Source organism: Mandrillus leucophaeus, unplaced genomic scaffold (genome assembly GCF_000951045.1).
Source record: "Mandrillus leucophaeus isolate KB7577 unplaced genomic scaffold, Mleu.le_1.0 Scaffold4, whole genome shotgun sequence".
NCBI classification, from domain to species: Eukaryota; Metazoa; Chordata; class Mammalia; order Primates; family Cercopithecidae; genus Mandrillus; species Mandrillus leucophaeus.
In genome coordinates this window covers 1,587,296-1,600,978 of record NW_012104253.1, presented here as the reverse complement: position 1 = coordinate 1,600,978, position 13,683 = coordinate 1,587,296, and the positions used below count along the sequence as shown (strand labels likewise).

The 13,683-nt window shown below is 47.9% G+C and overlaps 1 protein-coding gene across 1 annotated transcript in view; it reads left to right on the top strand.

Moving 5' to 3' along the window:
• Positions 1 to 13,683, top strand: part of TECPR2 (tectonin beta-propeller repeat containing 2) — a 138,428-nt gene that overhangs the window by 64,969 nt on the left and 59,776 nt on the right. The window contains exons 7-10 of the mRNA XM_011991593.1: positions 2,896 to 3,028; positions 6,355 to 6,687; positions 9,080 to 10,056; positions 12,840 to 13,023. Coding sequence (XP_011846983.1) covers positions 2,896 to 3,028; positions 6,355 to 6,687; positions 9,080 to 10,056; positions 12,840 to 13,023 — 1,627 coding nt within the window. The remainder of the gene's footprint in view (positions 1 to 2,895; positions 3,029 to 6,354; positions 6,688 to 9,079; positions 10,057 to 12,839; positions 13,024 to 13,683) is intronic.

Sequence of the window (13,683 nt, the reverse complement as noted above, 5' to 3'; positions counted from 1 at the left end):
TCACCATGTTGGCCAGGCTGGTCTCGAACTCCTGACCTCAGGTGATCCACCCGCCTCAGCCTCCCAAAGTGCTGGGATTACAGGCGTGAGCCACAATGCCCAACCTTGTTCTTTATAATCTATTTGGGTCATGTTTTTTCTGACTATCCAATTACTATGAGCACATACAGTGATAACTCAAATACGACAGAAACAGTAGCAGAGGCTGGGCACCCCGTGGCTCACGCCTGTAATCCCAGTACTTTTGGGAGGCCGAAGTGGGCAAATCACCTGAGCTCAGGAGTTCGAGACCAGCCTGGACAACATGGTGAAACCGTGTCTCTACTAAAAATAAAAAAATTAGCAAGGCATTGTGGCACACTCCTGTAATCCCAGCTACTTAGGAGGCTGAAGCAGAAGAATTGCTTGAATTCGGGAGGCGGAGGTTGCTGTGAGCTGAGATTTCACCGTTGTGTCATAGTCTGGGCTACAGAGCGAAACTCCATCTCAAAAAAAAAAGAAACAGTAGCAGAGAGTTTTAGTTCCTGAGGAGGGGCCCTTCCCTCAGCATGCTTTCTCTGTTATTTTGCCCTTGTCTTCTTACTCAAATGGAGCCACATCATTTTGCCACTTGGTTTTTTGTTTTGTTTTTGTTTTTGATTTTGTTTTTGAGGTGGAGTCTGGCTCTGTCGCCCAGGCTGGAGTGCAATGGTGCGATCTTGGCTCACTGCAAACTCCGCCTTCCGGGTTCATGCCATTCTCCTGCCTCAGCCTCCCTAGTAGCTGGGACTACAGGCGCCCGCCACCTCGCCCGGCTAATTTTTTGTATTTTTAGTAAAGGTGGTGTTTCACCGTGTTAGCCAGGATGGTCTCGATCTCCTGACCTCGTGATCTGCCCGCCTTGGCCTCCCAAAGTGCTGGGATTACAGATATGAGCCACTGCGCCCGGCCGCCACTTGTTTTTTTTTGTTTTTGTTTTTTTGTTTTTTATTTTCGGTTTTCTTTACTTAGCAACATATCTTGGGCAAATTTCCAACATCATTAAAATCATGGTAGGAAACAATTTCTGCTTAAACCAAGATGATAACAGATTATCGTTAGAGACAGATTTAGGAACTTTAAACACAGCTGTTTAGTTTCAGTTTCTCGTTGTCTTAAGAGCAGAGCTTTTGCTCTTTTTAAAATAATCTCTCTGCCTCACCCTCCCAACTCCTCACCCCCAGATTCCAGACCAGGCCCTGTCCTGTTCACATTCTTCCATTCTGAGCTCAGCAGGCCTCTGCCAGGCACCCCTTTCTCTTATAAGCAGAGCCTCACTATAGAAAATCAATGGTTTTTGGTCAGGCGCAGTGGCTCACACCTATAATCCCAGCAGTTTGGGAGGCCGAGGCAGGCGGATCACCTGAGGTCAGGAGTTCAAGACCAGCCTGGCCACCATGGCAGAACCCCGTCTCTACTAAAAATACAAAAGCTAGCCAGGCATGGTGGCAGGTGCCTGTAGTCCTGGCTACTCGGGAGGCCGAGGCAGGGAGAATTACTTGAACCTGGGAGGTGGAGGTTGCAGTGAGCCAAGATCACACCACTGCACTCCAGCCTGGGCGATAGAGTGAGACTTCCATTTCCAAAAAAATAAAAATAAAAGAAAGAGTTTTCTTCTTTGGTGTGTGTCAGCAGGACGTGAAGTTCATCCTCTCCTCATTGAAGCCTTCTGAATTATTATCAGCCGTGCCTGGTAATACTGGCTTGGCAGAAAGAAAACTGACCCGGGGTGGAGGGGCAGAACTAGACTCGACTCTTCTAGCTCGGTTCCACCTTTAACCAAGAGTCTCTTACTGGCCTGAGCCTGGTTTTCCTTCCTGTAAAATGGGGTGGGGGTGTAAGAAGCTTCGATTTAGGGGAATCACTAAGGTGCCTTGAGTTTGTTCATTTTCTAAGGGATATTCTGAAAGATATTTTTGCACCCTTTCCTCAGTTACAGAGAACTTCTTGCCCTGGATACCTTTTGGACTTATGTGCACTTGTTAATTAGTAGCATCAAGATGCTTTGTAACTGTGCATTGGTTTTTTCATCTGAGCACTTACCCAGTGCTTTACCCAGTAGGTATAATTAACTTCATTTTATAGGCAGGTGTCTGGGACAGATGTCACAGTCACCCTCAGAGTCTGGACCACCCAGTGGCAGCATGACTGGCAGCTTTCAGAAACAAATGTTATGTTTGCAGCTGTCCGTCAGTTATTTAAAATTACAGTCTCTTATTTGCACTGTTGACAGCAAAGCAAGGACTTGCTTTAAGTCTGTGTGGGCTCGGGATGTCCTGTGTTTTGTTTCCACCCCTTTCAGATAATGCTAAAGGAACCTCGCCTCCCTTCATGTATTCATTCAAAACCCTTGAGTTGCAGTGTACACTGGCCTCTCCTGCAGGAATGCACACAGTAGGAGAACTAGACCTGTCTGCACACTATTTCAGCCACAGGAGTGGGGTGCCAAGCAGAGGTTTGGATGAGGTGCTGCGAGCCCTGAGAGCCCTGGGGTTTGCAGCAGAGGGCGAGCTTGTCAGAGGCTGCTTCTCAGGGAGGTGGCATCTGGAGAGAACTGGAACTCCCCCAGCAAACATGGACAGGAAAGGAATTGGAGCAGAAAGAGAAGCACATGCATGCACCATGGAGGAACAGGGCTGGGACTGGGTTGTCAGGGCCAGTGCACCTGCAGCAGGGACAAGGGCAGGGTGGCACATGGGTCGCAGATGACCAAGGCCCCACCCTGCCAGGGGACCCCTCAGATCCTGCTTACCAATCTGTCAGATGTTACCTAACTTTGGATTGAATTGGAATTTTCAGAAAGTTGCCGTAGTAAAGTGCAGTTATCATTTGACTGATTTGGACTCTCACACATGCATTTTTTTTTTTTTTTGATAGGCCACAATTGCTGGTTTGGAAGGATCCGGTGATATTGTGTCTGTTTCGTGCACAGAAAATGAAATATTTTTCTTGAAAGGAGATAGGAACATTATAAGAATTTCAAGCAGGCCTGAAGGATTAACATCAATAGGTTTGTATTTATTATAAAATGTACCGTGTGTATGATGGGAAGTACTATACTCTGTTGTTTGTAATCGCAGTTAATAATTGATCAGACTTACCATTGAGCCAGGTATGGTGGCTCACACCTGTAATCCCAGCACTTTGGGAGGCCGAGGTGGGTGAATCACTTAAGCTCAGGAGTTCAAGACCAGCCTGGGCAATATGGTGAAACCCTGTCTACCAAAAATACAAAAAACTAGCCAGGTGGGGTGACGTGTGCCTGTGGTCCCAGCTACTCGGTAGGCTGAGGTGGGAGGATCACTTGAGCCTGGGAGGCGAATGTTGCTGTGAGCTAAGATCGTACCACTGCACTCCAGCCTGGGTGACAGAGTGAGACTCCGTCTCAAAAACAAAACCAAAAACTTACCATGATTTTGCTAAACTATTGCAACTTTATTTGAACATGGAGGATTTGGAGGGTTTCCTCTGATTCTTTTTTTTTTTTTTTGAGACGGAGTTTTACTCTTCTTGCCCAGGCTGGAGTGTAATGGCGCGATCTTGGCTCACCACAACCTCTGCCTCCCAGTTTCAAGCTATTCTCCTGCCTCAGCCTCCTGAGTAGCTGGGATTACAGGCATGCACCACTATGCCAGACTAATTTTGTGTTTTTAGTAGAGACAGTGTTTCTCCATGTTGGTCAGGCAGGTCTTGAACTCCTGACCTCAGGTAATCCGCCTACCTCAGCCTCCCAAAGTACTGGGATTACAGGAGTGAGCCACCGCGCCCGGCCACTCCTCTGATTGTTAAAAATAGTGTTTACACTACATTTCTTGAAAGTCACCTACTTTAGGGCTTACATCAGATAGTCTCACATTTAGTGGAGTTGCTTTCATGGTTGTGGAAGATGGGGAGATTGAGAAAGGAGGAAGGAAAAATCAGAAACCACTTTACTGATCCCTGATCTCCTTCTGAGACAGTATGTGGGATTAATGCTCCAAAAGACATAGATTTGCATGAGGTTTTAGAAGATTTAAATCCGTTATCTGGGACATACCGTTTACCCTTAACTCAGTTCTTCCTTGTAGGATTGATTTTTCTCTGTGCTTTTGACACTTTTTGGTAATTCATACAAGCCCAAATTTTAATGAGCAAAGAATCCTAATATGTGTCCTCGTGCGGACATCCACGCACTTTATATATTTGGGTTCCTCAGGGAACTTGTTCCTAATGGTGGCAGCAACAGCCATGTGGGCCCCATCACCCTCCTCCTCACTGCCATTACCTCTGAAGTCAGAGAGGGCAAATTGGGATGAAGATTCCAAAACATAATTTGTATAAGAAGCGAATAAGCTCTGACTCTTGAGTTTATGAGCCCCTCGGACAGTGTCATCAGAGGGGTAGTATGGCTTTCAGGAAGGGTGGTGACTTGGAGCCACCAGGCTAAGCTCTGGACCTCTGCTGCCCATAGAGCTTTCTGCAGTGATGAAGATGCTCTCATCTGCGCCGTCTGGTAGGCAGTCACTGTCCATGGGTGGCTGCTGAGTACTTGCAATGTGGCAAATGCAGCTGAGGGATGAATTTTACATTTTTAATTTTTTTTGAAACGGAGTCTTGCTCTGTCCACCAGGCTGGAGTGCAGTGTGGCGCAATCTCTGCTCACTGCAACCTCCACCTCCTGGGTTCAAGCGATTCTCCTGCCTCAGCCTCCTGAGTAGCTGGTATTACAGGTGCGCACCACCGCACCAGGCTAATTTTTTGTATTTTAGTAGAAATGGGGTTTCACCATGCACCATGTTGCCCAGGCTGGTCTCGAACTCCTGAGCTCAGGCAGTCCTCCCACCTTAGCCTCCCGAAGTGATGGGATTACAGGCATGAGCCACCATGCCCAGCTTAAGTGGTGCCCGCCACCACGCCCAGCTAATTTTTTTGTATTTTTAGTAGAGATGGGGTTTCACCATGTTAGCCAGGATGGTCTCAATCTCCTGACCTTGTGATCTGCCGACTCGGCCTCCCAAAGTGCTGGGATTACAGGCATGAGCCACTGAGCCCGGCCCAATTTTGATCAATTTGAGTTTCAATAGTTACAAGTAGCTGGTGGCTGCCTGTTGGACAGGGCAGCTCTAGGCAAGATCCGCCATTAACTTATGTAATCTTCAACAAGTCTCTTCAGAGGAGAGTCCTGCCCCTCCAGTCTCCAGCGTACACTCCATTGCCTACAGTCTCCCCCTAACACATGCCCTCAATAGAATGTCGGTGCTTCAAGGGCAGGAATTCCTATATCTCATGGAGTGCCATGTCCCAGCAGCTAGCCCTATGTCTGGCACACAGAGGATCCCTGATAAAGAGAGGATGGCGAAGGGATCAAAGTGGGCTGTGGTCTTGTGTTGAGGGTACTGTAGCTGGAACTGCTCTGGCCTGATGCCCTGTGGTGTCATGTTGCAGGAAGGATGAGTGCACTGCAGTAGTAAGCTCACTGGCCCTTGGTCTCGGGGACAGGGGACAGGGACTCACTTGCCTACTCTCACTCTGCTGTCTACTTGCCTTGATGCTGTGTGGTAATGGACTTCTCTGTCTTGAGTTTGTTCTAATGGAAAATTACCTTTACCTCTTTCAGAAAATTTAATTACAGCTACACATATATTTTCAAGTGCCCTTTGAGTAATCTTAAAGTATATTCAAGGCATAGTATAACTAAGCTGTTTTGTTATACACAGGCATCTCTCATTTATAAATACTTTGTAAATTAAAGTGAGAAATGCTGTATTCTTAGTATTTTTTCACTTTTTTTTTTGTTTTTTTTTGAGACAGGTTTCACTCCGTCATGCAGGCTGGAGTACAGTGGCATGATCTCAGCTCACTCCAACCTCCACGTCCCAGGCTCAAATGATTCTCCCACCTCAGCCTCCCAAGTGGCTGGAACTACAGGCATGCACCACCACACCCTGCTAATTTTTTGTATTGCGGTAGAGATGGGTTTTCGCCATGTCGCCCAGGCTGGTCTTGAACTCCTGAGCTCAAGTGATCTCCCCACCTCAGCCTCCCAAAGTGCTGAGATTATAGGTGTGAGCCCCCACTCCTAACCTTTCCTTACTATTGAGTTGCTTTAAAAAGACAGCTATGGCAAATTATTTTACTGATTTTAATATATGAGCTTCTTGAAGAACAAAAACTATTTCTGAGACTCATTTGTGTGATTCTTTTAGTTTTGCTGGTTTCTATGAATTTAGAATCTTTCAGTTCTTTAGCCGGCTGGCGCCTATGTGACAACTGGTATTTAGGGCTAGCAAACCTGGATAAGTGCACATCAGCTCTCTCTTGGATCACTAGTGGTAAAACCAGACTCTTCTTTCCTAGTGAGAGATGGTCTGGAGATATCTGGATGCTCAGAACGAGTCCACGTGCAGCAAGCAGAGAAGTTACCAGGGACCACAGTTTCTGAGACGAGGCTCAGAGGCTCTTCTGTGGCTAGCTCCGTGGCCAGTGAGCCAAGAAGCAGGAGCAGCTCGCTCAACTCCACCGACAGCAGCTCCGGGCTCCTGCCCCCTGGGCTCCAGGCCGCCCCTGAGCTGGGCAAAGGCAACCAGCCCCCCTCACAGAGATTCAACGCCATCAGCTCAGAGGACTTTGACCAGGAGCTTGTCGTGAAGCCTATCAAAGTGAAAAGGAAGAAGAAGAAGAAGAAGACAGGTACCCTCTGTAGCTAGCATACGCCCACCTGGGGTGACAGGCTTTCCCAATTCTCTGGGAATCCCACTGCTCACTGAGTGAGCACTGGCCCATTCATCCAAAAGAGAACACCTACATTTCTTCCCCAAAGGAGTTTTACGGCAAAATACTTCACATTAACGGAAAATACACACACACACATACACATACACACACACACACACACAAAGGTCTAAATGATGACAGACCACCTGTGTACGCACCACCCTGCTTAAAGGGTCTCGGTTTTGTACTTTTCAATGTTTGTTTATTATTATTTTATTTATTTAGTTATTTATTTTGACGACAGTTTCGCTCATCGCCCAGGCTGGAGTGCAATGGCACGATCTCGGCTCACCGCAACTTCACCTCCCGCGTTCAAGCAGTTCTCCTGCCTCAGCCTCCTGAGTAGCTGGGATTACAGGCGTGCGCCACCATGCCCAGCGAGTTTTGTATTTTTAGTAGAGACGGGGTTTATCCATCTTAGTCAGGCTAGTCTCGAACTCCCAACCTCAGGTGATCCACCCGCCTCAGCCTCTCAAAGCACTAGGATTACAGGCATGAGCCACTGTGCCTGGCGTACTTTTCGATATTTACATTAAAATGTCGGGGCTGGGCGCGGTGGCTCACACCTGTAATCCCAACACTTTAGGAGGCCCAGACGGGCGGATCACGAGGTCAAGAGATCGGGACCATCCTGGCCAACATGGTGAAACCCTGTCTCTACTGAAAACACACAAATTAGCTGGGTGTGGTGGCGCGTGCCTGTAATCCCAGCCACTCGGGAGGCTGAGGCAGGAGAATCACTTGAACCCGGGAGGCAGAGGATGCAGTGAGCCGAGATCGTGCCACTGCACTCCAGCCTGGCAAGAGCGAGACTCTGTCTCAAAAAAAAAAAAAAAAAACGGTTGGTTTATCCATGTATACCATTGATTAAACCAGAGATTCTGTGAGCCTGGGTGGAAAGTATTGGAAACCGGAAGATCTATGCTGGTAAATACATGGGACATTTTATGTTTAGTGTTGAATATGCTACCAAATACGGGATTTAACATTGAATTTTTTTCTTTTTTTTTTTCCAACTTTTAAATACAGGGGGTCCATGCGCAGGTTTGTTACATGGGTATATAGCAGCCAGGTAGTGAGTGCAGTATGCAGTAGGTGGTTTTTGACCCATGCCTCCTCCTCTCCCGCTCTGGTGGTTCACAGTGTCTGTCCTTCCCATGTTTATGTCCGTACCTGCTCAATGTTTGGCTCCCACTTACAAGTCAGAACATGCAGTTGATTTTCTGTTCCTGCATTAATTTGGTTAGGATTATGGCCTGCAGTTTCATCCATGTTGCTGTAAAGGACAAGATTTCATTCTTTATTTTTATTTATTTATTTATTTATTTATTTATTGAAGACAGAGTTTCACTGTTGTCGCCCAGGCTAGAGTGCAGTGGCGCGATCTCGACTCACTGCAACCTCCGCCTCCCAGGTTCAAGCAATTCTCTTGCCTCAGCCTCCCGAGTAGCTGTAGAGGTTTACCATGTTGGCCAGGCTGGTCTTGAACTCCTGACCTCAGGTGGCCCACCCGCCTCGGCCTCCCAAAGTGCTCAGATGGCTCACAAGCGAGAGCCACCGTGCCCAGCCTGGATGTCATTCTTTGTTATGGCTGTGTAACACTGAATTTTTTAAACCTTTTACTCCTTGGTTTCTGTTAATCCTCTCTAGCTAAGATGACTGCAGCACTGAAGGAAATTTTATTAGATTTCTAAGCATTTTAATAATTATAAGGAATTGGTTTGTGACCCAGGTGAACATCTCAGTTTGTCCCCTGGTTTTTCTTTTTTTGTTGTTTTTGAGACGGAGTCTCGTTCTGTCACCCAGGCTGGAGTGCAGTGATGCAATCTCGGCTCACTGCAAGCTCCGCCTCCCGGGTTCACACCATTCTCCTGCCTCAGCCTCCCGAGTAGCTGGGACTACAGGTGCCCACCACCGTGCCTGGCTAATTTTTTGTATTTTTAGTAGAGAGGGGATTTCACTGTGTTAGCCAGGGTGGTCTCGATCTCCTGACATTGTGATCCGCCAACCTCGGCCTCCCAAAGTGCTGAGATTACAGGCATGAGCCACTGCGCCCGGCCTGTCCCCTGGTTTTTCTTAGCTGGCATTTCTTGAGCAAGGCCTCAAACCCATGGGTTCGTTCAGTACTTGCATGCATAGAAAGCATCTCTTTGTTGGGATTATTTGTACTTAAGAGGTTTATTCTTCATTCACTAAATAAATGTTTATTTAAAATATTTTTTCTTGAGCCAAAAATATGTGTGCGAATTAGTCTCTTACTAATCATATAGAACCGTGCCTTATTTTGAATGTTCTTATTCTGAATTAGAAGGTGGAAGCAGGAGCACCTGTCACAGCTCCCTGGAATCTACACCCTGCTCCGAATTTCCTGGGGACAGTCCCCAGTCGTTGAACACAGATTTGCTGTCAATGACCTCAAGTGTCCTGGGCAGTAGCATGGATCAGTTAAGTGCAGAGTCTCCAGACCTGGAAAGCGGCTTCAGTGGTGAAGTGAACGGTGTCCCACAGGAAAATACTGACCCCGAAACGTTTAATGTCCTGGAGGTGCCAGGATCTGCGCCTGATTCTCTGGCTGTGGAAGATGACATTAGAACTGAAATGCCACACTGTCACCATGCATATGGGCAGGAGCTGCTCAATGGAGTGAGGAAAGATGTGAGAGGCAGTGATGTCACAGGACTCGAAGATGAGCCTTGTCCTGCAGACGATGGACCACATAGCACACAGATACCCTTCCAAGAACAGGACAGCTCTCCTGGGGTGCAGAATGGGGAAGATGTCCAACCCATTGGCCCCCAAAGCACTTTTTGTGAAGCGCCCCTCCTGAACTCACTCACCGTGCCTTCCAGCCTCAGCTTGGCCCCAAGTGCTGGGCAGTGGCTACCTGGGACCGGAGCTGATGAAGGCAGCCCCGTGGAGCCCAGCCAAGAGCAGGACATCCTAACCAGCATGGAGGCCTCTGGCCACCTCAGCACAAATCTCTGGCATGTTGGCACTGATGATGACACAGGTCAGAAAGAAACGCCCTTTTCTGAACGTGACTTGGGGAGTGTGGGAGGACAGTTGACTCCGGTCTCTGCCTTGGCGGCCAGCACTCCCAAGGCCTGGCTTGAGCAGCCTCCACGGGATCAGGCATTGACGTCCAGCGATGAGGAGGACATCTATGCCCACGGGCTTCCTTCTTCATCCTCAGAGGCAAGTGTGACAGAGCTCGGACCTAGTCGCTCCCAGCAGGACCTGAGCCGGCTGGGTGCAGATGATGCCGGGCTGCTCAAGCCAGATCAGGTACGTGGGTTCACGTGGTGGAAACGTAGCTAAGGCTTCTTTCTTGAGGGGAATAATTGGCAAGACTGATTATTTTCCTTCTCATAGAAAGAAATCTATTCCTACTGCACAATCCATAGGCCAACTCTGTTTTCAAGTCTGGGTTTCGGGGGGTTTCCAGCACAGGGACTGTGATGGCTTGAACTACTTCTGACCTGTTCTCCCCTGCTCAGTAACCTGCCTCCCCAACCGAGGCAGCGTCTTGCTGTTTCCTCTGACTCCACAAGTGCAGGCTGGCATAGGCACTTACTGTTAGCCATCATAGGGCAGGGCTGAATTGGCCTGGGGCCATCTCAGAAAAACAGTGGGTAGAGGACTGTCCACCCGTGGAGTAGAGAAAGCTCTGAGCAGTTTGGAGGCAGGGACTCTCCTGTCCTCCTCCTCAGACCCCTCCAAGGAACCATCTGCAAGAGCATGAGGCCATTTCCAGAACTGCTGTCTCCTCAACCTCCAAACAGTGGCGCCAAGGCTCTCCTGCAAGCTGTGCAGGAACAGTTTGGAGTAACCAGTCTTTGTAGGTCCACCCAGCACATGTAACTAGGAGATGACTTTTAACTATCCTTGAGCATTTTATATTAAAAGTGATTTTTTTAAAGTGCCTGCTTCCCTTAGCAACTAATTACTACTAGATGTATTTGTTTCAAAACTAACTGTGTATTGTCGTGTCTCCTACTAACTGGTGATGTGAGGTATGAATTATGGCTGTGCACTCACAGCCACATGTGCTTTCCACAGTGTACACTGGATTCTGTCAGTGCTAGCAGTGTGACGCGCGGTCAGTGCTCACCATGTGCAGGTATCCTGCGAAGCACTTTACAGGTTTAACTCTTTTACTTCTCTACACACGAACTATAAAATAGGCACTGTCCTTGTCCCCATTTTACAGAGGAGAAAGTTGAAGCACAGAACAGCTGGACAGCTCGCACAAGGTCACATAGCGAGTGAAGGGCTGGCCCCAGGACCCCCTTGCTCACCCCATGTGCTGTCATGCCTCAGAAGTGAAACGTGCTGTTTACTTGTTTTGAGACAAAATGCCATAAGGCTGGCTTTTTATTTATTTATTTTTTTGAGACAGGGTCTCACTGTGTCACCCAGGATGGAGCACGGTGGCATAATCATGGCTCATTGCCGCCTCAACCTCCCCAGGTTCCAGTGATCCACCTGCCTCAGCTTCCTGAATCACTGGGACTACCAGCACATGCCACCACGCCCAGCTAATTTTTGTGTTTTTTTGTAGAGAAGGGGTTTTGACATATTGCCCAAGCTGGTCTCCAACTCCTGAGCTCAAGCAATCTGCCTGCCTCGGCCTCCCAAAGTGCTGGGATTACAGGCGTGAGCTGCTGTGCCCGGCCAAGGGTGGCCTTTTATTCAGTCATCCGGTATTTATCTTTTCAACCCAGTGGTTCTTGAGTGGCCTTGACTGTCAGCCTCTGTGATTGTGCTGGGGACCACATTGCAAATGGCACTAGTTGTGAAGTCCATCTTCCTGAGCCTCAGAGTCTTGAGGGGGAGCCAGGTATATGTTCACATCCTTGCAGTTGAGTGGGACTCAGATGAGGGTACTGAGCAAAGGGCAGGGCTGTGAGAAGTGCAAGCAGCATGGCCCCCTGATGTCTGGGCAGTAGCCAGGCAGACTGTCGGTGGGGTGGGGAATTGGAATTCTAGACTAGAAATTTAGGAAAGCCCTTACTTAGGTGACAGGGGTCCTGGCCCTTTGAGCCCCCAACCCTCTAACTTCCTCCCTTCCTCATCCTACTCCAGGTAGCTGGAAAGCCAAGAAATTTTATGGTGTGTTTTTATTTGGAGGTTGGGGGTAGAAGTAAGGCTTGCCATGGTGAGCAGGGCTGGATTGAGAAGAGTTGGGCACCATTTTCTTTGAAGTAGTTAACTTCTATGTGAGTATCTGTACAGATACATGTATTTTCTTTGCCTTTATTGAAAGTGTTAAAGTACAAAGACTTTATTTAGCTTTGATTTTTAAAAGAATTCTAGTAAGGTCAGGCACGGTGGCTCATGCCTGTAATCCCAGCACTTTGGAAAGCCAAGGTGGGTGAATTACCTGAGGTCAGGAGTTCGAGACCAGCCTGGCCAATATGGCAAAACCCCATCTCTACTAAAAATGCAAAAATTAGCTGGGTGTGGTGGCGGACACCTGTAATCCCAAGTACTCGGGAGGCTGAGGCAGGAGAATTGCAAATTACTTGAACCCAGGAGGCGGAGGTTGCAGTGAGCCGAGATTATGCCCCTGTACTCCAGCCTGGGCAACAAAGCCAGACTCTGTCTCAAAAAAGAAAACAAAGAAAATATGGTGGAAAAAAAAGACAGTGGTAGTGCCATATATCCAGTGCATCTGTAATAATTCGACTACCAAAAATTTACTTGCATCCAAATGTTGAAGAACCTGGCTCTTTGTGTAAGGTGAGGTATGCCTGCAGAATAAAAGCAGCTCCTTCATGATGTGATGCTGTAAGCGTTACATTTGCAGGGGCGTTAGAACAGGAGAAAATGTCATCCAGGGACGCCAGGGAGTCTTTGTAGGGAGACAGCAGCATGCGTCTCAGAACATTTGTAGTAGAGGGGTGTCCAAAGGTAGTAGGGGTTGGGGGGAGGGTTGACCTGGCTTCTTGCTGATCTTTTTTTACTATCTCGTGTTAATGATATCCTTTCGCCTTTCTTACTGACAACAGTAAGCCGAGTGTGGCTGTGTCCTCTGCCACAGAACTCACTGGCTCTGCCCTTGTTAGTTTGCAGAAAGCTGGATGGGCTACTCGGGTCCCGGCTATGGCATCCTCAGCTTGGTGGTCTCGGAGAAGTATATCTGGTGCCTGGACTACAAAGGCGGCCTGTTCTGCAGTGCGCTGCCGGGCGCCGGGCTGCGCTGGCAGAAGTTTGAAGATGCTGTCCAGCAGGTGGCAGTCTCACCCTCAGGTTCGCCTCCCCGCTCCCTGCTCCTGCTCCCTGTTTCTGCTCCCTGCTCCTGCTCCCCGCCCCCGGGGGCAGACATCTTAGCACAGGGCTCCCCTGCAGCAGCTCTGGGCTCAGGCTGCGGTGCGTTCACCAGGTTTGCCTCTTCTGGAACGTTTAAGGGGGTTTTCTCCAAAGAACGTGAATTGCTTCATTGGATGTCAATTCATAGTGTAAATGGTGTTCAGTTTGAGTTTTTGTTTTCTTTATTAATTGCAATGGTAACCCCTGATCATATTTTTGTAAGCTAAACAAAAAGTTTGAAATTTGAGGGACTTTTTTAGGGATATTAATATACTAACTGTTTATAAAAATAATATGTGTTTCTCTTTCTTAGTGTTGCTTTAAAGCAGCCGAACTAAGACAGGCCCATGGGTATGTTGGATATATTCCAATTATTTGGCTTCCTCTTTAGGAATTCTATTTTAATGGGCTCTCTGCTATGGGTGAACAATCTACTCCCTGACTCTAAAAGGAAAGTCCATTCATTCTTTCATGCTGCTGTTAGGCCATTGTTAGTGAATTGGAGCTGGTGTTTCCTGAACAAGGTTCTCCTGGGCTGGAAGACCTCCCTTATCTGCATGGAATCATTGGCTTGTTGTTTCCTTTTTTTTTTTTTTTTTT